Source organism: Stigmatopora argus, chromosome 1 (genome assembly GCF_051989625.1).
Source record: "Stigmatopora argus isolate UIUO_Sarg chromosome 1, RoL_Sarg_1.0, whole genome shotgun sequence".
In the NCBI taxonomy this organism is placed as follows: domain Eukaryota; kingdom Metazoa; phylum Chordata; class Actinopteri; order Syngnathiformes; family Syngnathidae; genus Stigmatopora; species Stigmatopora argus.
In genome coordinates, this window is record NC_135387.1 from 14,021,318 (window position 1) to 14,039,601 (window position 18,284).

General features: G+C 43.2%; 2 protein-coding genes across 5 annotated transcripts; both read left to right on the top strand.

Moving 5' to 3' along the window:
* Positions 1-17: 17 nt before the first annotated feature.
* Positions 18-3,256, top strand: cpb2 (carboxypeptidase B2 (plasma)). The gene is made up of 11 exons (XM_077599487.1): positions 18-352; positions 445-520; positions 600-724; positions 819-927; positions 1,008-1,109; positions 1,912-2,013; positions 2,132-2,242; positions 2,321-2,408; positions 2,550-2,752; positions 2,857-2,941; positions 3,018-3,256. Exons 1-11 carry the CDS (start codon positions 255-257, stop codon positions 3,215-3,217), a joined length of 1,299 nt encoding a protein of 432 aa, XP_077455613.1. The 5' UTR covers positions 18-254; the 3' UTR covers positions 3,218-3,256.
* Positions 3,257-4,210: 954 nt separating this feature from the next.
* On the top strand, positions 4,211-16,756 carry zc3h13 (zinc finger CCCH-type containing 13). 4 transcript variants are annotated; one of them, XM_077599399.1, is made up of 20 exons: positions 4,211-4,383; positions 5,398-5,568; positions 5,652-5,755; positions 5,951-6,068; positions 6,208-6,319; positions 6,424-6,590; positions 6,835-6,977; positions 7,111-7,311; positions 7,582-7,734; positions 7,799-8,151; positions 9,190-9,639; positions 9,717-9,923; positions 10,517-10,985; positions 11,066-11,262; positions 11,402-12,589; positions 13,506-14,120; positions 14,205-14,345; positions 14,447-14,647; positions 16,154-16,317; positions 16,414-16,756. In XM_077599399.1, exons 2-20 carry the CDS (start codon positions 5,407-5,409, stop codon positions 16,615-16,617), a joined length of 5,349 nt encoding a protein of 1,782 aa, XP_077455525.1. In that variant the 5' UTR covers positions 4,211-4,383; positions 5,398-5,406; the 3' UTR covers positions 16,618-16,756. The 4 variants fall into 4 exon arrangements, with proteins under 4 accessions (XP_077455525.1, XP_077455514.1, XP_077455546.1 ...); XM_077599388.1 differs by having other exon boundaries at positions 4,212-4,383; positions 14,202-14,345; XM_077599420.1 differs by having other exon boundaries at positions 4,212-4,383; positions 11,066-11,178; positions 14,202-14,345.
* The last annotated feature ends 1,528 nt before the right edge of the window (positions 16,757-18,284 follow it).

An 18,284-nucleotide genomic window follows, 5' to 3' on the forward strand; every position in this document is an offset into this window, starting at 1 on the left:
TAACTGCATCTAAACAGCTTCTTTCTGTTTACTACTGCGTGACAATTAGATATGATTATTTAAAAACTGAGTCCGAAAACTTCTTTTTTTGTTGATAATTTATACGTGTTTATGGGACAAAATTTCACTGTTCTGCCCCTTTGTAACCACGTGGATCGATCTATGCCCTCGTTCCATGAACAGGCAAAAGTTTAACTTCTAAATAAACACTTAAATCAATAGCACTTCCCGACTGTCACAGTTTGGAAATAAAAATGTCTGTCATTTACTTGGTTTCCACCATGAAGACAATCACGATTTGGTTTGTTTTGGTGGTGCAACTCCTCAAGACAGGACATAGCTCTGAAAAAAAGTAAGTTGTTTGGGATTTTTGTTCTTTTGCACAATTATGTGAAATATAAAATAATGTTGTTGTTACATTTGTTTTTTATTGTTTTTGTCTAGTGACCAAATTCTGTCAATTACACCGACAACACTAGAGCAAGTGGGGATTGTGAAGAACATCTCCAATCAATATGAGGTAGGATTGACTTGCAGTTATATTTTCCTTTATTTTTTATCTACTGTTCCTTTATTGTGTCCATGTGACATTTCCACAGACTGCATTATGGCAGCCCGTCCACTCTCAGTATATCAAAGAAGAAACTGTAGTTCACCTTTTCGTTCCTGCAAACAGCTCAGCTACGGTCAAAGATTTGTTGCAACGATACAATATAGCACATGAGTATGTTGCCTGTCTAAAAACAGATTTTACTACATCTCCATACAATATTGCTCTTATTTCCGTGGATCTAAGCCTGTCGACGTGTGTTTTCTAGAGTGTTGCTGGACAACACAAATATCCTGATTGAAATGCAAACAAGAAACGACTCCACGGACCCAAGAAGCGCCACAAGTTACTATGAACGATATCACAGCTTGGAAGATGTATTTGCCGATCATAACATTCTGACTTCCCCCAGAATCCAGGGATGACCTGCTCCTTTTTTTCATCATTTCTTCTTTAGATCTATTATTGGATCAACAGAACTGCTCAGGACCACCCAAACATCATAAAAACTATTCTGATAGGTTCCTCATATGAGAAGCGACCACTCTATGCTCTTAAGGTGCGCATGTTTATCCAATAACTTTGATGGCGTAAGCATCAATCTAATGGAATTTAAACATGCTATTTTCTGGGTTTGTAAATCAAATCTTGGACATGTTTAATGGGGGAGGCGGGTTGTTCATTAACATTATCGCAGATCCCACTCTGTGCTGTGGTCTTATTGTGATGAAGTGAAGTAATCATCCTAGCTCTAAGGCAATGTTCACAATTTCGATTGGTTTGCTAATAGGAATTTCGTATGTGAATTTTTCATGCAGTGTCAATGTGTGAATATTCATATTCCAATTACATCAAATACGGCCGGCCCGGTGGGGGAGTGGTTAGCGTGCTGGCCTTACAGTTCTGGGGTCCTGGGTTCAAATCCAGGTCAGCCCTCCAGTGTGGAGTTTGCATGTTTTCCCTGGGCCTGCGTGGGTTTTCTCCGGGTACTCTACCCTGACCCCTGAAACATGCTTGGTAGGCTGGTTGAACTCTCTAAATTACCCCTAAGTTTTAGAGTGTGCATGTATAGTTGTTTGTCTCCTCATGCACTGCGATTGATTGGCCACCAATTCAGGCTGTCCCCCACCTAGTGCCTATAATTAGCTGGGATAGGCTCCAGCACCACCCCCCACAACCCTTGTGAGGATTAGCGTAAGAAAATTAATGAATGACTGGGTTTTATTTGTTTGTGACAATATATATCCAACAATATCGTATTACAAACGATATAGTGATTAGTTGCACAAGGACAAACTGGGTGAGAGGTTTTATATTAGTTTTTTGTGTGTAATTGTGATAATATTCAATTCCGCTCTTAGTTGTCATTTAACAGTGAGAACAAGAATGCTTTGTGGATTGACTGTGGAATCCATGCCAGAGAGTGGATCTCTCCTGCATTCTGTCTATGGTTTGTGCAATATGTGAGTATCTGGTTCAAAAGTTTTATGACTTTGTTTTGTTGTTGTTGTTGTTGTTGTTTGGGGGTGGGGGGTGGGGGGGTACACAAATTAATTGCCCAAGACATTGTTCTTTCTGCAGGCCTTAGCTTTTTACAAGCAAAACCAAGACATAACTAACATTTTGGACAACATGGACGTTTATGTCCTTCCTGTGATGAATCCCGATGGTTATTTATACACATGGACTACGGTATAAAAAAAAAAGTGTACTGCAGATGCGGGCAATTATTTATGGAGGATATTTCATTTGTGCATATGTATGTCTCAGAACCGAATGTGGAGGAAGAACCGGTCCATCAGCCGGCACTCCTGTGTGGGTGTTGACTTAAACAGGAACTTTGACGCTAACTGGTGCAGTAAGTGACGTACATAAGTACACATATTTATATATTTGTATGTATGTGTATACACATACACTCAAATGCCTCACAGCAACTGTACCATAATTTTCCATGCCTTTTGATTTGCTGATATTTGGAGTCTCTGTTGACCACCAGCGGAGGGGGCTTCCAATGATCCCTGCAGTGAGATCTACTGCGGTGCCTTCCCTGAATCAGAACCCGAATCTGAGGCTGTAGCCAACTTTCTGCGTAGTAAGAAGGATACCATCCAGCTCTACCTCAGCATCCATGCCTACTCTCAGATGCTGCTCTTCCCATACTCGTGTACCTTGGATGAAGCACACAACCACAATGATCTGGTGAGAGCTTAGTACATGTACTGCAGTTTATCAAAAGACGTGATCATCATCAAAATTAACAATACATAGATTCTAATATATCAAACTTGCATTTGGAATTTCAGCTTGAGATGGCCCAAGAAGCTTCACAAAATATCAGGCGATATTACAGAAGTACTTACAAATATGGCGCAGGAGCACAGACGATATGTGAGAGAGTTTTGATTGCATTCAACTTCATTTGACTGATTCAAAACACTGATGCAGAGCTTTACCTATTTTACAGATCTGGCTCCTGGTGGCTCTGATGACTGGGCATACAAACTCGGGATAAAGTACTCGTTCACATTTGAGCTCCAGGACCGTGGACGTTATGGCTTTCTTCTCCCACCATCTCACATTTCCAAGGCATCCAATGAAGCTCTTCTCGCTGTGAAGACCATTGCAAAAAGAGTCATTGAAAAAACGCAAGCATCAGCCGTTTGAGTAAAAGTTCCAGAAAACATTGATAAAATATCAAAATGACTCTGTGGTCAGTTCGTGTTTTATCGACATTACAAGGTGATGGAAATTTGGTAGAATAATTTTAGGGTTTTTTTTTCGTTTGGTTTGTGGGGGTGATTAATTTATGTGGGTTGATATTTTGAGACATTTTAAAACTAAAAAGTATGTTCACTAGCAAATGTGATGAGGTGTGTGCTATCAATTCATTTGGCTCTCACAAATATAATCAGATTCAGAGCATCCTGTGTGGAGTTTGCATGCTATCCCCAGGCCTGCTTAGGTTTTCTCTGGGTATTCCGGTTTACTCCCACATCTCCTAAATATGCACAGTAGGCTGGTTCAACACTCTAAATTGTCCATCACCCAATTCAGGGCGTCGCCCAACTGCTGCTCATAGTTGACTTGGATAGGCTCAAGCACCCCCCGCCCCCCGCAAGCCTGTGAGGATAAGCTGTCGGGAAGATGAATAAATATTGAATTCAATGCTTTTATTGTCATTATACAAGTATAAAGAGATTTAAAGCTTCACCACAAAATGCACAAATAACAACAAACAAACAGACAAATGAATAATCAGTATGTTAACAATAAATAATAAGTAATAAATAAATGAGTAGTCAACAACATAAATAAGTAGGGAAGTACATAAATAGCAATAAAAAACAAACAGACAAATAAATAATCAACAAATAATAACAATAAATAATCAATCAATAACATCAAGAACATAAATAAGTAGGGAAGTGCACCAATAAGAACAACAAACAAACAAACAGAAAAAAATCAATAATACATAAATGATCAATAAATAGGTAATAAATAAATAGTCAACATAATAATGTGAACTACAATGATACCCATATGTGATATGGGTAGCCTACACTACAGTAGTATTACTGTAGTAATACTACATTGCATTGTAGAAAAATACATCTTTGACCTTTAGGTGGCGCTCCAAAGATTCTTGCGTCCTTCCTTTCCTTTCGCCCCCAGCGAAGAAGGGCCCAGACTGAATTGCACATCCTCCGTCAATATGCGGACTACTGGGGAAGTGTCAGAATTTGCTTTAAAGATTAAATGTTATTTTGTTTAGTTAATGAGTGTTGTATCGGGATAACAGTAGATGCCACACCTATTCAGAATCCCGGGTGAGTTCCCTTGATTTTTGTTCATCGTGCAGCACACGCGCTCGGAAAAGCGAAGGCCTCGCGTACAATGAAAGCACTTGTGGGTAGCTTAGCATCTTTACGTTCATTTGTTTTCCTATTGTCGCAATACTGCGCACTCTTGTAAATGTCCATTTTTAGCTATTTATGGTCCAATCCGTACGATTAGCCACAATCAGTGGAGTTTTTTTGTTTGTTTTTGCATCAAGATAGCTCTTGAATTCTTAATGCAGCTCTATTGATCATTTGTAGAAATATTTGCGTACTCTAGAAATGTAAACATGAATTGCTACGAGGTTGATTTCGATAAGAGAATGAAGCTAAAACTAGGTTATTTTTAAATAAATGTTATGTTCTGGAATACAAAATATAATTCAGTGGTTATAGGTAGAGTCGCTGTTTATTCCGACAAGAAATCAAGAAACGAGGAAAATTCAAATTTGGGGCTGTTTTATTCTTTATGATTTATTATTAGACTTTGATGTAGCAACGCAGAGCGAAATGAAATGACAACTTTTTTTTTCAACGAAAATATGCAAAGCTCGTTTCATTCACAAATAAACTGCAGGGCAAGAGGAAAGAAAAATCGTCAATCGTCCGAAAAATAGAATATTTATTACTCAAAAATTCCTACACGATATGGTACATGATTCTGTCGACAGATAAACATTCAACCATTTCTGATCTGACAATGGAATGGTTTTTAGGTTTTCCCAGTCCAATTTTAACCCATAGGCTGGCTATCTGATTTTTAAAAAAATGCAATCTTATTTTCGATTTATATCGACCATTGGTCTCCCTGCCGTGTTAAATTAAGATGTCTTGTACCATGATCAGACTTGATCCATTATTGTAATATTAACTCCTGAGTGCTCTTTAATATGAGCCGAGTGTTGTATAAGGAAGACAGATGAATTAAGATCATACAAAAACAGAATGAATTAACTGCATTCATACAAACATGTAATAAGCGTTTTTTTTTCATGGTTCTTCTAGCCCTGCAGAATGTCCAAGATCAGGCGGAAGGTTACAGTGGAGAATTCAAAAACAATATCTGATAGCAGCAGCAACCCCGCATCCAGCAGCACCAGTAACCCTGCCGCCCCATCGCGCCGACCCAGCGTGTTTGAAAGACTCGGCCCAAGCACTGGGAGTAATGCTGCTGATGTATGTACCAAACAGATTGTCATGCCATATAATCTCTGGGCATCTTACTGTGCCTTCCACAGTTGCTCATTTGTGCCTTTCAGAGTCACTGTAGAAATTGGTTGAAGACAGGAAACTGCAGTTACGGCAACACTTGTCGCTACACACATGGAACTCAACCACGAGGCAAAGGATTTAATTTCAGCCGGTATGTTTTTCTGTTTTAGCCCTGTTTTGACACTGGCTGTCCACACAGAGGTGTGTAAATATAATCATTATGTTTTTTTATTTTTATTTTTTACATCATCTCATTTAATGTACACTTAGGATACACACAAAACAGGGTTTTTGTCTGAATGGGTTATTCTGTCAAAAGATGTGAATTACATGTCTTTTTGTTCAGTGGGTCAGCAGAGAGACCAACTGGCGACTTGCGGGAGAGGATGAAGAATAAAAGACAGGATAATGACACAGATAATGTAAAGCGTGAATTGGATGAGCCAGCATCTCCCACAGGAAGAGTGAGTTCTCTACACTGATCATAATTGGAGCAGTTTAGTGTTAAAAGTCATCCTGATAGGAAAATGAGCAACGATATTTTCTCACTGTAAATATGTACTACATTAAGTTGTGTGTCTGCATTCCTGTCCCGAATCACAGCAGCGAGACTCCTCCAGAGGTCGTCACAGAGAGAAAGAGGATATCAAAATTACTAAGGAGCGCACTCCTGCTAGCGAAGAAGAGCCCATAGAGTGGGAAACGACACGTGAGGGTTTGAAAGCGCTTATTTTAACGTGGCCTGTTTTCGTACAAAGTCTTTACTTTTCTGAAAGTCTGCGAGTTTGTTTTGAAGTGTGGTTTTGGTGGATTTTGCAGACTCTGATATTGGTGATTACGATTACGAGTTGTCCCTCGAGATGAAGCGACAGAAGATCCAGCGTGAGCTTTTGAAACTGGAGCAAGAGAATTTAGAGAAAAGAGAAGAAATTGTCATCAAAAAAGAAGGCACGCCCACCAAATCAAAATCCACGGCGATGCAAAAAGTAAGGAGCAAGTGCCTTAAGCCCTCTTCACCTTGAGCCGGCCAGAATCGCTAGCATGCATACTTTTTCAATCCTCTGGCTGTTGATCTACATTTCTCCACACTTAATGGCGCTGCGTACTTTGTGTTTATGCATGTCCTGAGTGTGTAATGTTTTTGGTCTCACTTTCTATTATTTAGTGTTCTCTACCAGCTGGTGACATTTTTTTGGCCTGTTTACCAATAAAGATTTTTCTGATTTTCAGGCATCTCCTGAACCGTTACCAGCTCGAGATTCCCCTGGGCCCAGAAAGTCTACTGGTTCCCCGAAACAAAAAAGCGCAGTTAAAGGTTTGGGTAAAAAAGAAAAGAAGGCATCCGGCTCTTCACCTGTCACAGAAACTGCCAAGTACGGTTCATTTTACATCAGACGATATTGTACAATTCACTTTGACACAGATTTGTCTCAAGTCCTTGGTGGAAAATTGTATATCATGAGGTTGAAATTGTGGCTCTCTAACTATTACAACTTTCTATATCAGGGTGTCAAAAGGATCTCACAGTAAGAAGAAAGGTCCTCGTACCCCAAGTCCGCCACCTCCAGTGCCACTTGACCTTCCTGTGGTTGTAAAGAAGCACAAAGGCAAGCATAAGAACAAAGAGAAGGGCGAGGAGAAACAGAAAGAAGGGAAAGACCGGGTACGCGATGCAGAAAAACACAAGGAGAAGAAAGAGAAACGCAGGTAAAATGTTCATCCTCACATCACCACTTTAAAATCCACTTAATAACCCGTCCCAGTGCGTTTCCTCAATTCAAAAGTGGGTGGGTTCAAAGAAAAGCTAATCTTTCCTGGGTTGTTTAAGACCTCTTAATGTAAACACTACAAAATAAAAGCTGGAATTGTAAACTTTTGTGCTGTATTCACAATGTATGCAACAAAATCAAATGAATCATTAAACTTATTGCTTCAGACTGTGTACTTTTTATGTAAAAAATATTTCCCTTTCTATAGGGACCGATCTGATAGTTCTCATAAGCTCAAGCGTTCCGTGACCTCCGAGGAGCGATCTGGGAGCGTTTCACCTTCACCCTCGACGAGGAAGAAGTCCACCTCTCCCAAAGCTTCTTCACATAAGGCCGCTCTTCTGCCAACTCCCCCTCGCAGGTCAGCACCTCTTGGATGGCACAGATCATGCCTTCAATGAGTTAACTCTCCCAACTGTTTGTAGGTCTTCTCCCTCGCCTCCACGCCATCAGCGCACACCAACGCCACCCCACCGGCACTCTCCTTCTTCCCGCTCGGACTCCTCACCCCAGAGGCATTCGCCCTCACCTCGCAGACGGCGCCGCTCGCGCTCCTCATCTCCCGCCTACCACCGCAGCTCCGCGGCCGCGGCTTCTTCCCCACCACGGTCCCAGCGCTCACGTTCTCCCGCCACTTCTCAGGACGCATCCTCCCCCCACCGCCGATCTGACAGATCGAGCCCCACCCTGCACCACTTGAGAGGTCGCGACAGAAGCCGTGGTGACAGAGAGAGAAGTCCCCACACTCAAGAGCGCAGCAGAAATGAGCGCAGAGATGGTAAAAATATTTTGGGTTCTTTCCTATTATGCTCTAGTTGGCCAAAGTGGAGATTTACTAGTGCTTTACCTTATAGAACCGTTATGTTCACATTTGATAGTTTTGCCATAACCAAAATAGTCATTGGCGTTCCATCTTTATTCATTTTAGATTGTTGGTGTGTCCATAGTTGACAATAATTTGCTTAGCCATCACAGGTTTTGGCCAATAAATTTGGAATTTTAATGGGCTTTGCAGTATTTTATAACCCTTCTTTTGTGGTTCTTCAGTGGAAGATGGAAATTCTTCCAGTGGCAATGCAACTGTTGATTTATTCTATTTAATATTATTATCAGGGCTGCACCAAAATGATGTTTGGCCAAAACCTGGAACCCAATTATTATTCAAAATATTTTTTAATCATAAAAATAACAAAATGAAGCCTGTTAATATGGGATTTTTAAAAGATTCTAAATGCTCAGACAATTACAAAAAAAATGTATTTGATAATTAGTTGTTACTGATGTTTCAACAATGTGTAACAAAACAAGACCAAATATAGAAATACATTTTTAACACAAATGAAATTCAAGTGTATTTGATCTGCTGAAAAGCCTGTATAATACTAACGTCTATTTACCGCTCATCGAGAACACGAGTTCTTGGACTGAAGGTGTACTGGTTCAGTACACTGGTAAGGCTACTTTACTAAAACATCCTCTGGCTGACTTCCATAGTTTGCATTCTTTTAGTCTGCTGTCTCTCATCTTATTTTTTTGGAAGATAAACGTGTGCCGTAATCAGGGATGCTTCAGGGAAGCTTAACTTTTTATTTAGATGCTCAAAGAAGGCAAGAAGAAAGAGAACATCCTCAATTTACATTTAGTAAGAGGAAATAAATGTCGCAGTAAGCAGCTCATCCTTGCAGAACTATATCCGTCCATTGTTGTTACTATAAAGTATGTTTATTGTTGGTCTCTAATGACCCAAATCTGACTAATACACAAGTGCAACCTACTGTTGAAAATGAAATAATCCTTTTTTCTTTGTGCTTAACAGAAAGCCGCAGGAAAGGCGATAAGGACAATAACCGGGACGACTGGGAGTTAGACTCGGAGCACGTTTCATCGAGGGACAGCCGAGATGACAGAGAGGCCAGAGAAGCCCGAGATCGACGGGATGGCCGAGAGCGAGGACGCGAAGCCACCAGAGAGCTGCGGGACCGCAGGGATGTCAAGGATACTAGGGAAAGCCGAACCGAAACACGCTCTACTCGGGAGTCATTGGAACAACGTGATCGCGAGCGAGAGAAAGAAAGGGAACGGGAGAGAGAGCGGGAAAAGGAGAAGGAAAGGGATAGGATGAACACCCTCAGGAAGGAAGAAGCCTCCCATGATGACCGGAGTTATGAAAGAACTCATCGGCGTGAAGACGGAGGAAGAGACGGACGGACGGAAACGCGAACAGAGCGAGACAGTCGTGGAAGAGGACGGGAATTCTCTGACAAAGGCAAGACATGACTTCCTGGGGGGGGATTAGAAAGGCTCACAGATCAGGTCCATTGTTAACCCGTCCTCCTCCTTTAGGCTCAAACAGAAACTCTAGGTGTCAGCCGGAAAGCAGTCATGACAACTGGGAGTCTCGTAGCAGTGGCGCACGTGAGCGGAGCACAGAACGCAGCGCCGCGGAAAGAATTTCAGACCGCGACAGAAGAGGAGATCAGATGCGAGATTCCTCTTACGACAGGAGAGGCGGCCATGCCGAAAGAGATCGCAGAGATAATCGCGATAGAGGTGGGAGTTACTACATATTTTCTTGTATTCCTGTTTGCAAATTGCTACTTACTGTTGTTTTAGAGACCGTTTTTTTTACCAACAGAATTATAACGATTCTGGTAGAGAAAAAGATGTCTAGAAGTAGCGAAAAAACAATCTACCCACGGATACAAATGAAATAGCCTTAAACCTTTATAAGATTTTTTTTTTTGTTATCTGTACCACCTTTAAATTGGTCTTGATCAACAAGAAGCAAGGATTTTTTTGTGGTACTTTTAAAAATGCCTAGACTGGGTTGGCATTTTTACAAAGGTTGTGAGTTTGATCCTTGAACAGGAAAGTGAACCCCTCATACCTCCTGATGCTGGGTCATCAGTAGATGAATGAGAAGGTGGTGTCAAAGTGCTTCAAGTACCTTGAAAGGAGAAACGCAAGTGATGGCCTTTTACCATTAGTTGAAATGACACTTGAATTTGGTACACTTTAATCGTTTTCCGTGAGCCAACACACTTGTACTTGACTTACGGACGTCTTCATAGAGATTGACGATCCGTCTGAATGAAAGTTTGCCTGAAAGCATAACATTGTTTATGTCTGGTTTGTTTTCCTAGATCAACGGGCATCTTCCCCGAACCGGCATCAAAGAAGATCGGAAGAATCCGAGAGGGACGAGCGAAGGGATGAGCGCAGGACAGACAGAGGAGATGATAGGAGAGATGACCGGACGAGAGAACGGGAGAGAGACAGGGAACGAGAACGGGAACGGGAACGAGAGAAAGACCGGGAGCGAGAGAGGGAAAAAGAGAGGGAAGCAGAGAGAGAACGCACCAGAGAGCGAGAGCGGGAACGAGACCGAGAGAGAGAAAGAGAAAGAGAGCGAGAACGGGAGCGGGAGCGAGAACGAGAAAGGGAGCGGGAAGAACGGGAGCGGGAGAGAGAAAGGAAGGAGCGGGAACGGGAGCGAGAACAGCGCGAGCGGGAGAGACAGCGAGAATGGGAGGAGCGGGAAAGGCGGGAGAGGCGAGAGGATCCCAGGGACGACCGTGCGATTCGAGAGACCAGAGATGACCGCAAACCCAGGCATGAATCACTATTTGATTTGTTGTTTTGATCCAATTCAATTTGTCTTACTTAATGAGTTCTCTCCTCGTGCCTTGCAGCCGCAAGCGAGCCAGGTTGGATACCAGCCCGAGCCCCCGACCTTCGCCCAAGCGAGGGCCTCGCGACCACAGTCCTCCAGACAGTGATGGCAACAACAGTGCAGATGAGAAAAGTGAGCGTCCCAATGGCCGAGGGCCAGCCAAGCTCCACCCACAGCCCCTCCTCCCCAGCCCCGTGTGTCCACCTCCAAGTGACAGTAGGAATTTCTTCTAGAGAGGACACGCTCATTTTTGGGAATGAGGATTTAATATCCTGATTTATTTTACATTTTTAGTTCATTATTTATTTGATTTTTAAAAGTCATTTCTGCGTGTGCTATCTCCATTCATTTGCAGGTGCGGATAAGCATCGGGTCCTCAGCCAGGTGGTGCGCCCCGTCGAGCCTCTGTTGCGTTCACCCTCACGGCCTGCATTATCTGATGACAAGCCCAGTCACTGGAAAGAGGAAGAACGCAGAGGAGCTCCGAATAAAAGGGAAGCACGTGGCCGCCACGAGGAACCGGAGACCCGAGGTGAACGTAGCAGAGCAGCTGAGCGGCCAGCTGATCACCCGTCAGATCCGCAACCGGACCTTCGAAGCCGAGGCAGAGACCAGCGGGAGTCCACCCCCCCGCCTGCTGTTTCTCTTGCCTCTGCTGCTGAGAGCGTAGACAGAGATGTTGCTGTGTCACAGCCCCAAGAAGACAGCAAAAAGAAGACCAAAACCCTGAGGAAGGGCTTGAAGAAAGGGCGTAAAGATGAAGAAGCGCGTGGTGGGAAAGGTCCCACAGCGGACCACTTAAACCCTGATCCCCCAGCTCCGGTTGTGCCAGAGGCTCCTCCATCGTTACTTTCACCAAAGAAGGGAGCAAAGAAGAAATTGCCTGACAGAAAGAGGAAACGCGAAAGAGATTCGGAGGCGTCCGAGGAGGATTCTACAGCACGTCTGCCCCAAAATAAGAGGAAGAGAGGTCCTCGGACACCACCTCCCTCCTTGAGACCGGGTCATCGTCTCGCTACCGAGTCCTCCCAACCGCCCAAAATGGACAATTTCAGCGATTGGTCCGACGAGGAGGTCTCGGATCGAGTAGGACAACCTGATTCTGCTTCTGCCGAACGAGCGCCACCCGAGCCTCCTCGAAGAGGTGGAGCTCCCAGGCTGGGGCGTGACAGAGATCGGTGCAACCCCCCTCCTATCGCCCCTCTGCTTCTGCAGGATCCTCCAATGCTGTTGCAGACGTTGACCCCACAGCCCCTGATGTCCCAGCCCCTTCTTCGCAAACCTCCGTCAGAGCAGACGCGCAGCAGCAGCATGGGCAGTAACCAGAGCCGCACGTCATCCCGGCGCCCACGCTCGCCCTCCAATGAGTCGGCCCACCGAGACGACCTCCAGGGATCACATACCCGAAGGGGGCGCCTTCAGGGCCCAGCCCCACATGACCGGGAAAGAGAGAGGCTGGGAGTGAATGACCCACCAGGAGCGGAGAGAAAATCTCGAATCGACCAGTTGAAGAGAGGCGAACCAAGCCGCAGCACGTCTTCAGGTAAGGCATCGCTTGCACTACAGAGCCTGGCTGACTATAAGCCGCAGTTTCACAAAATTTAAGAGAAAAGACATGGAATAGCTACACCTAACCGTAAGCCACAGGTGTCCATGGTTTGGTGGGATATTTATGGAAAAATATTCGATTGACCAAAATTCTCTTGAAGCCAACAGTACTCCAAGTCCCAGTCATGTTTCTTGATGTCATTTGAAAGCATAAAAACACTCAGCGTTTTTTCTCGCATATTGACCGCCTGCGCGTGTGTAAGCCGTACCCTTAAAATTGCTTTAAAATCATTGAATTTTACGATTTCTCTCGTATAAGACGCCCACTGATTCACAATTTTCAAAGGGTGTTGGCTGCACGTGGACGAATTCAAAAAGGAAGTCACGTGAGCAGTACAACCAGGAAGTGTGTCTGTAGCGGTCTAGTTTTCACCAAGTCTCTGGGTGCAATAATAGCATGAGATACACATTACGCAGGTATCAAGGCTGATATTTTAATGATCGACCGCAACACCTTCGATCAGCCTTAACAACTATTGGGATGTGCTGACATGGTAAACACTATGAACACGTGTATCAATGCTACTCGCGTCTGGCCAGTCAGAGCACATTTAACTACCGGTAAAAGGTAAGATGACTCTGAGCGAACAATGGCAGGCACCAATAAATGTTTTTTTCTTCTTCTTGAATTTCATTCATGGACGTCAAAATAAATTTCATTTAGCATTTTATCTGTTTATCTTTTCTCTATTTTATAATAAATGACTGTCACCTTGCATTTTCTTGCATGTGAAGTCTTATTTGGGCATATATAAATATGATTCAGTCATCTTTTTTTTTTGTTACAAATACGGCTTATATGTGAGCAAATACGGTAACTTATGATGATGCCGATGGTGTTTGCTCTGTAGACCGACAGGACTCCCGCAGCCACAGCTCCAGACGTAGCTCACCTGATTCTGAAAGGCAAGCCAGGTCCCAATCCCGCGCCGGCTCCTACGACAGCCGAGAACGAGAGCGCGACAGGGAGCCATTTGATCGCGAACGGGACCGAAAGGATCTCCGGCAACAGCAGGGTTTGCTTCAACAACCACCACTTCCACAAACGAGAGACCGGGATCCCGAATCCAGAGACTGGGCGGGAAGGGGACGAGATCCTCCACCCATGCGCCCCGGCCGCGAACCGCTTCTGAGGGAGAGGGACATCCGGGATCGTGAACGCTTGCTGCCCGAGGGACTCATTCAGCAACACGAGCGGGAAAGGGAGCGGGAACGAGAACGGGACAGAGACAACAGGGGTGAAAGAGGCAGCGATAGAGACAGAGAGCGATTGATGATGCTCGACTTGGCCCCTCATGGCGACTCCAGAGCTGCGGGGCGAGGGGAACTAATGCGACAAGACAGAGGCGACTACGAGCCCCTCCTGCCAAGAGAAGCCTTCAGCCCGCCGGAAGCCGATAAACCAGGCAACAGCCACCAGGTTGCCGGCGAGCAGTTAGAAATGGAGAGGATGGACAGCATCGATGGTAAAAAATAAAATAAAAAAACATGCACCAATTTGCTTCAAAATGATCGCCGCACTGACGTTTTTCGTTGCGTGTTATCAGGAGAAGATGATGGAAAAGAAGATGACAGCCAGTCGGTGGCATCCGCAGGAGAGGACTATGAACCAATCAGTGATGACGAGCTGGATGAGATTTTGGCTGACAGTCAGAAAAAGGAGGATCAGCAGGATGAAGAGAAAACGACAGGTTTGAAGACACGCGTTAACTTCATTGCAGGAAAAATGATCTGTTCCACACGACATCCTGGCTGACGGGATGCTTGCCGATTTCCTTCCGTGTGTCGTCAGGTCCTCTGGATGTTATTGACGTGGACTGGTCCAGTCTGATGCCCAAACAAAAGCCCGAGCCCCGAGCGGCTGGGGCAGCTCTGCTTCGCTTCACCCCGGGGGCCTTTCTTCTCAGGGCAGGCGTCTCCAAGCGACTTGCTGGGGCTGAGCTCATGGAAAAGGTCAGAGAAGTGTGCAAAGCAGAGCTGGACAACCCCAAAGGTGAGAGTTTGCATTTGAGCTTTCCCTTTTTAAATGTATAATATGTGTATATATATATATGTGTGTGTGTGTGTGTGTGTATATATATATATATATATATATATATACATACACATACATATATATACAAATACATATGTATACATACATATATATACATATGTATGTATATATATATATATATATATATATATATATATACATCTATATACATACATATGTATATGTATACAGACGCTCCCCTACTTACGAACGCAATTGGTTCCGAGCGATTGTTCATAAGTTGAATTAGTTTGTAAGTTGATTCAGTGCTATATTTTGTATTATAATTTATGTTTGAGGCCGATATAAGTATATTGAAGGTTTATATAAGTGCATTTGTATGTTTAAGGCTTGTATAAGTAACACGCATTGGTTTGTACTGAAAAAAAAAACATTTAATAAAATGGAGAGAATATGTACAGTACTGTAGAGAGAGAGATAGATTTATGTATTAGAAACTGGCCAAAAGAAGCGACCTAATGACGATTGCACAGTTTTCTTCTTTTTTTCATCATAAATGATGCGGTAGCACTGTATGGCATCATTCAATTGATTTGCAAACTTTGTGCAACGTTCAATATTTGGGTCCTGCTGCTCGATCTTTCTGTTTATAAATGGTACTGAATGTGCAACGCTCACCACTCTCACGCGCATCAAGCTTCGTTATTATTGCCACTCGTTTCAAATGAAATGGCTTGCCTCTTCCTTGCAACTCCCTCAATAGAAGCCTTTAGCTTTTTACCAACCATATTCAATATTGGATGCATGAGATATTTAATGATACAAATGAAAAAGGTTCTTTGCACACTGGAGATACATTCACGCACTTCCGCATTGCAACGAAGAAGAAGGTAGATGCTGGGTGAGCTGAGCTCTCACAGCGCCAGGCGTCGGTATTGGCGGCGGAAAGAAGTACTACTCCGAAAAAGGCGCGAAATACAAAATTGGACTTGCGAACATTTTTGGACTTAAACGCAATTTGTAGACATGTTCGTATGTACCGTTGTTCGTAAGTTGAATGTTCGTAAGTAGGGGAGCGTCTGTGTATGTATGTATATATATATGTATGTATATATGTGTGTGTATATATATTTGTGTGTATATGTATGTATATATATATATATATATACTTCAGAGACATGCTTATGTATATATATATATACTTCAGAGACATGCTTATTTATTTATATATTTATTCATGTATTTATTTATTAACCTACTTATTACCTATCTATTTATGTCTAAAATGCCTTTCCTATTTCTGCATCCTCACCCTCTTGCTACTGTGACAACGAAATTTCCTGAATACGGGATGAATAAAGTTATCCAATCCAATCCAATAAGCACCCCCCACGACCCTTGTGTAGGCGGTGCGAAAAATGAATGAATGTCCTGAATGGCAAATCCTTATGAGCATGCCAGGGTAAACGATAAACATACATGGTACGCTACGCATCTTTCCAGAGGCCGACAAGCTGTTTGAGCATGACCTTGGGGCCCTCAACATGGCAGCCCTGAACAGACGGGTGGAGAGAGCAGCTTTACTCAGCAACCTCGGGCCCTGTTGCAAGGCCCTGTGTGCCCGCAGGGATTTTGGCATTCGCAGGCAGCTCTTGAAAAATGATAAGGTAAATTCTGACATCCGGATGTTCATCTCAGCGCTTGGAGAATGACTTTGGACGTGTGAAACGAGGGTCTTGTAAATCTTCCGCCTCTCCTTTTAGGGCCTCACCAAACAGTATCCCATGAACCCTGTGGTGGACAGCGAGTTACTGCAAATGAGCATGCGTCTTTTTAGGAGAACCGTGTCCGGTCAGTCTTCTGTCCCAGAAAGGTCTGACAGCGGGTCGGATACAGTTGCTGAAGATGCACCAGGGGCTAGCGGCAGCGTGGTCGCTGCGGGACAGCCAGAGGTTTGCGTATCATGAGAGACACCAACGAGGTGCCCTCTAGAGGATTCAGGAAGTGCATGAACTTCAATGCCTGGAAGCCTTGACTTCTATGTATTTCAATTCACAGCAGACACAACTCGCTGCCATAAATATAGTTAGGTTGCAAAATTGCAAATCAGTGTGAATTACCCCAACAATGGTTTGCGTTACATGTGTGCTCTTGTCACCATGTCAGTGCAAGAAAGATTTTTGGGGGGAAATTTTACTATAGTTAAGCTCACATTTTCATACATTGTGCTTTACTTCCAAATGGACAGTGATGACGGGAGGTACCAGAACATTTTCCACTGAAGAAAAACATTTTACGAGTGAACACTAAATCCAACGCATTGCATCTGTGACCACAGATCGTAGCGTGTAAAGGTTCTTAATCGCCAACCTTTTTGGTAGCGACAGCTACTTCCTGGATTTTGATGAATAGCTACCAGATTGATCCATGTCTCTGATCTACATTACCATCATTATTTTTGGGGTCAATAAACTGTGATTTTTGTAACATGCTACAACTTTGACCTTGGAGCGTTGCTTCTTTTCCGTATTTTAATAATATAGTAATGGTTGATTCCAATTTTTTTCCCAGATACCCACACACACTTTTTGATGATGCCTGCTCTTCTGTCTTGACTAAGTGCCTTAGCTAATTTATACCAACAATGCCAAAGCTGTTTTTTTTCTTCTTTTTTTAACAATGTTGCTTCCATGGTGTAGATCACCCTCGTCCTTCACTCATTCCAATGTGTATTATGCAAAGGCAACAACAGGTTTTACCATGTGTTTTAGAGACGGATATACTAGATGAGTATCCATTTAATATACTTTCCAGTCACGCTCACACTAACACCTAAAAAATTACTCTTTATTTCCACCATTTTATTCTCTTTAAACTATCTGGTTTATACAAATTTCTACCACATAGTGAGTAATGTTCATGACAAATTCACACCACTTAAAGATGATTTGATGTCATCCTGTTTTTTTATTTTTTTATTCCATTTCAGTCACCTGATTTCAAACCGCTAAAGATAGGAAAAGGGAGGTTGTCAGTTGTGTTTTTACTTGGTTTCTGCTGTTTTTAATTCAACCAAATTGAAAAAATTGGGGTATTTAAAAATGGGTATTGGTTCTCTGTATAATATGATCCATTTATAACTTTGTAGCTTTGGGTTTTTGAACATAAGGTGTTTTATGTTTTACCTCCTTATTTTATCACAACACATCTGGTATAGCAATAATAATCTTTGTATCATATCATAGAATATCAGCTATCTAATGCAGTACTTGGGGACTGCTTTTTTCAGGGATGTGACCAAATATTGCAGACGTATTACCCACTCTTCCACCGTTCATTCATTTTCTGAACCGCTTTATTCTCACAAGGGTCTCAAGGGGTGCTGGAGCCTATCCCAGCTAACTACAGGCACTATGCGGGGGACACCTTTATTTGGTGGGCAGCCAATCGCAGGGCACGAGGAGACAGACAAGCATTTGCGCTTACACTCATACCTAGGGGCAATTTAGAGTGCTCAACCAGCCTACCCTGCATATTTTGGGGATGTGGAAGGAAACCGGAGTACTCGGAGAAAATCCACACAAGCCCGGGGAGAACATGCAAACTCCAGCACCTGGGATCAAACCCAAAAGGC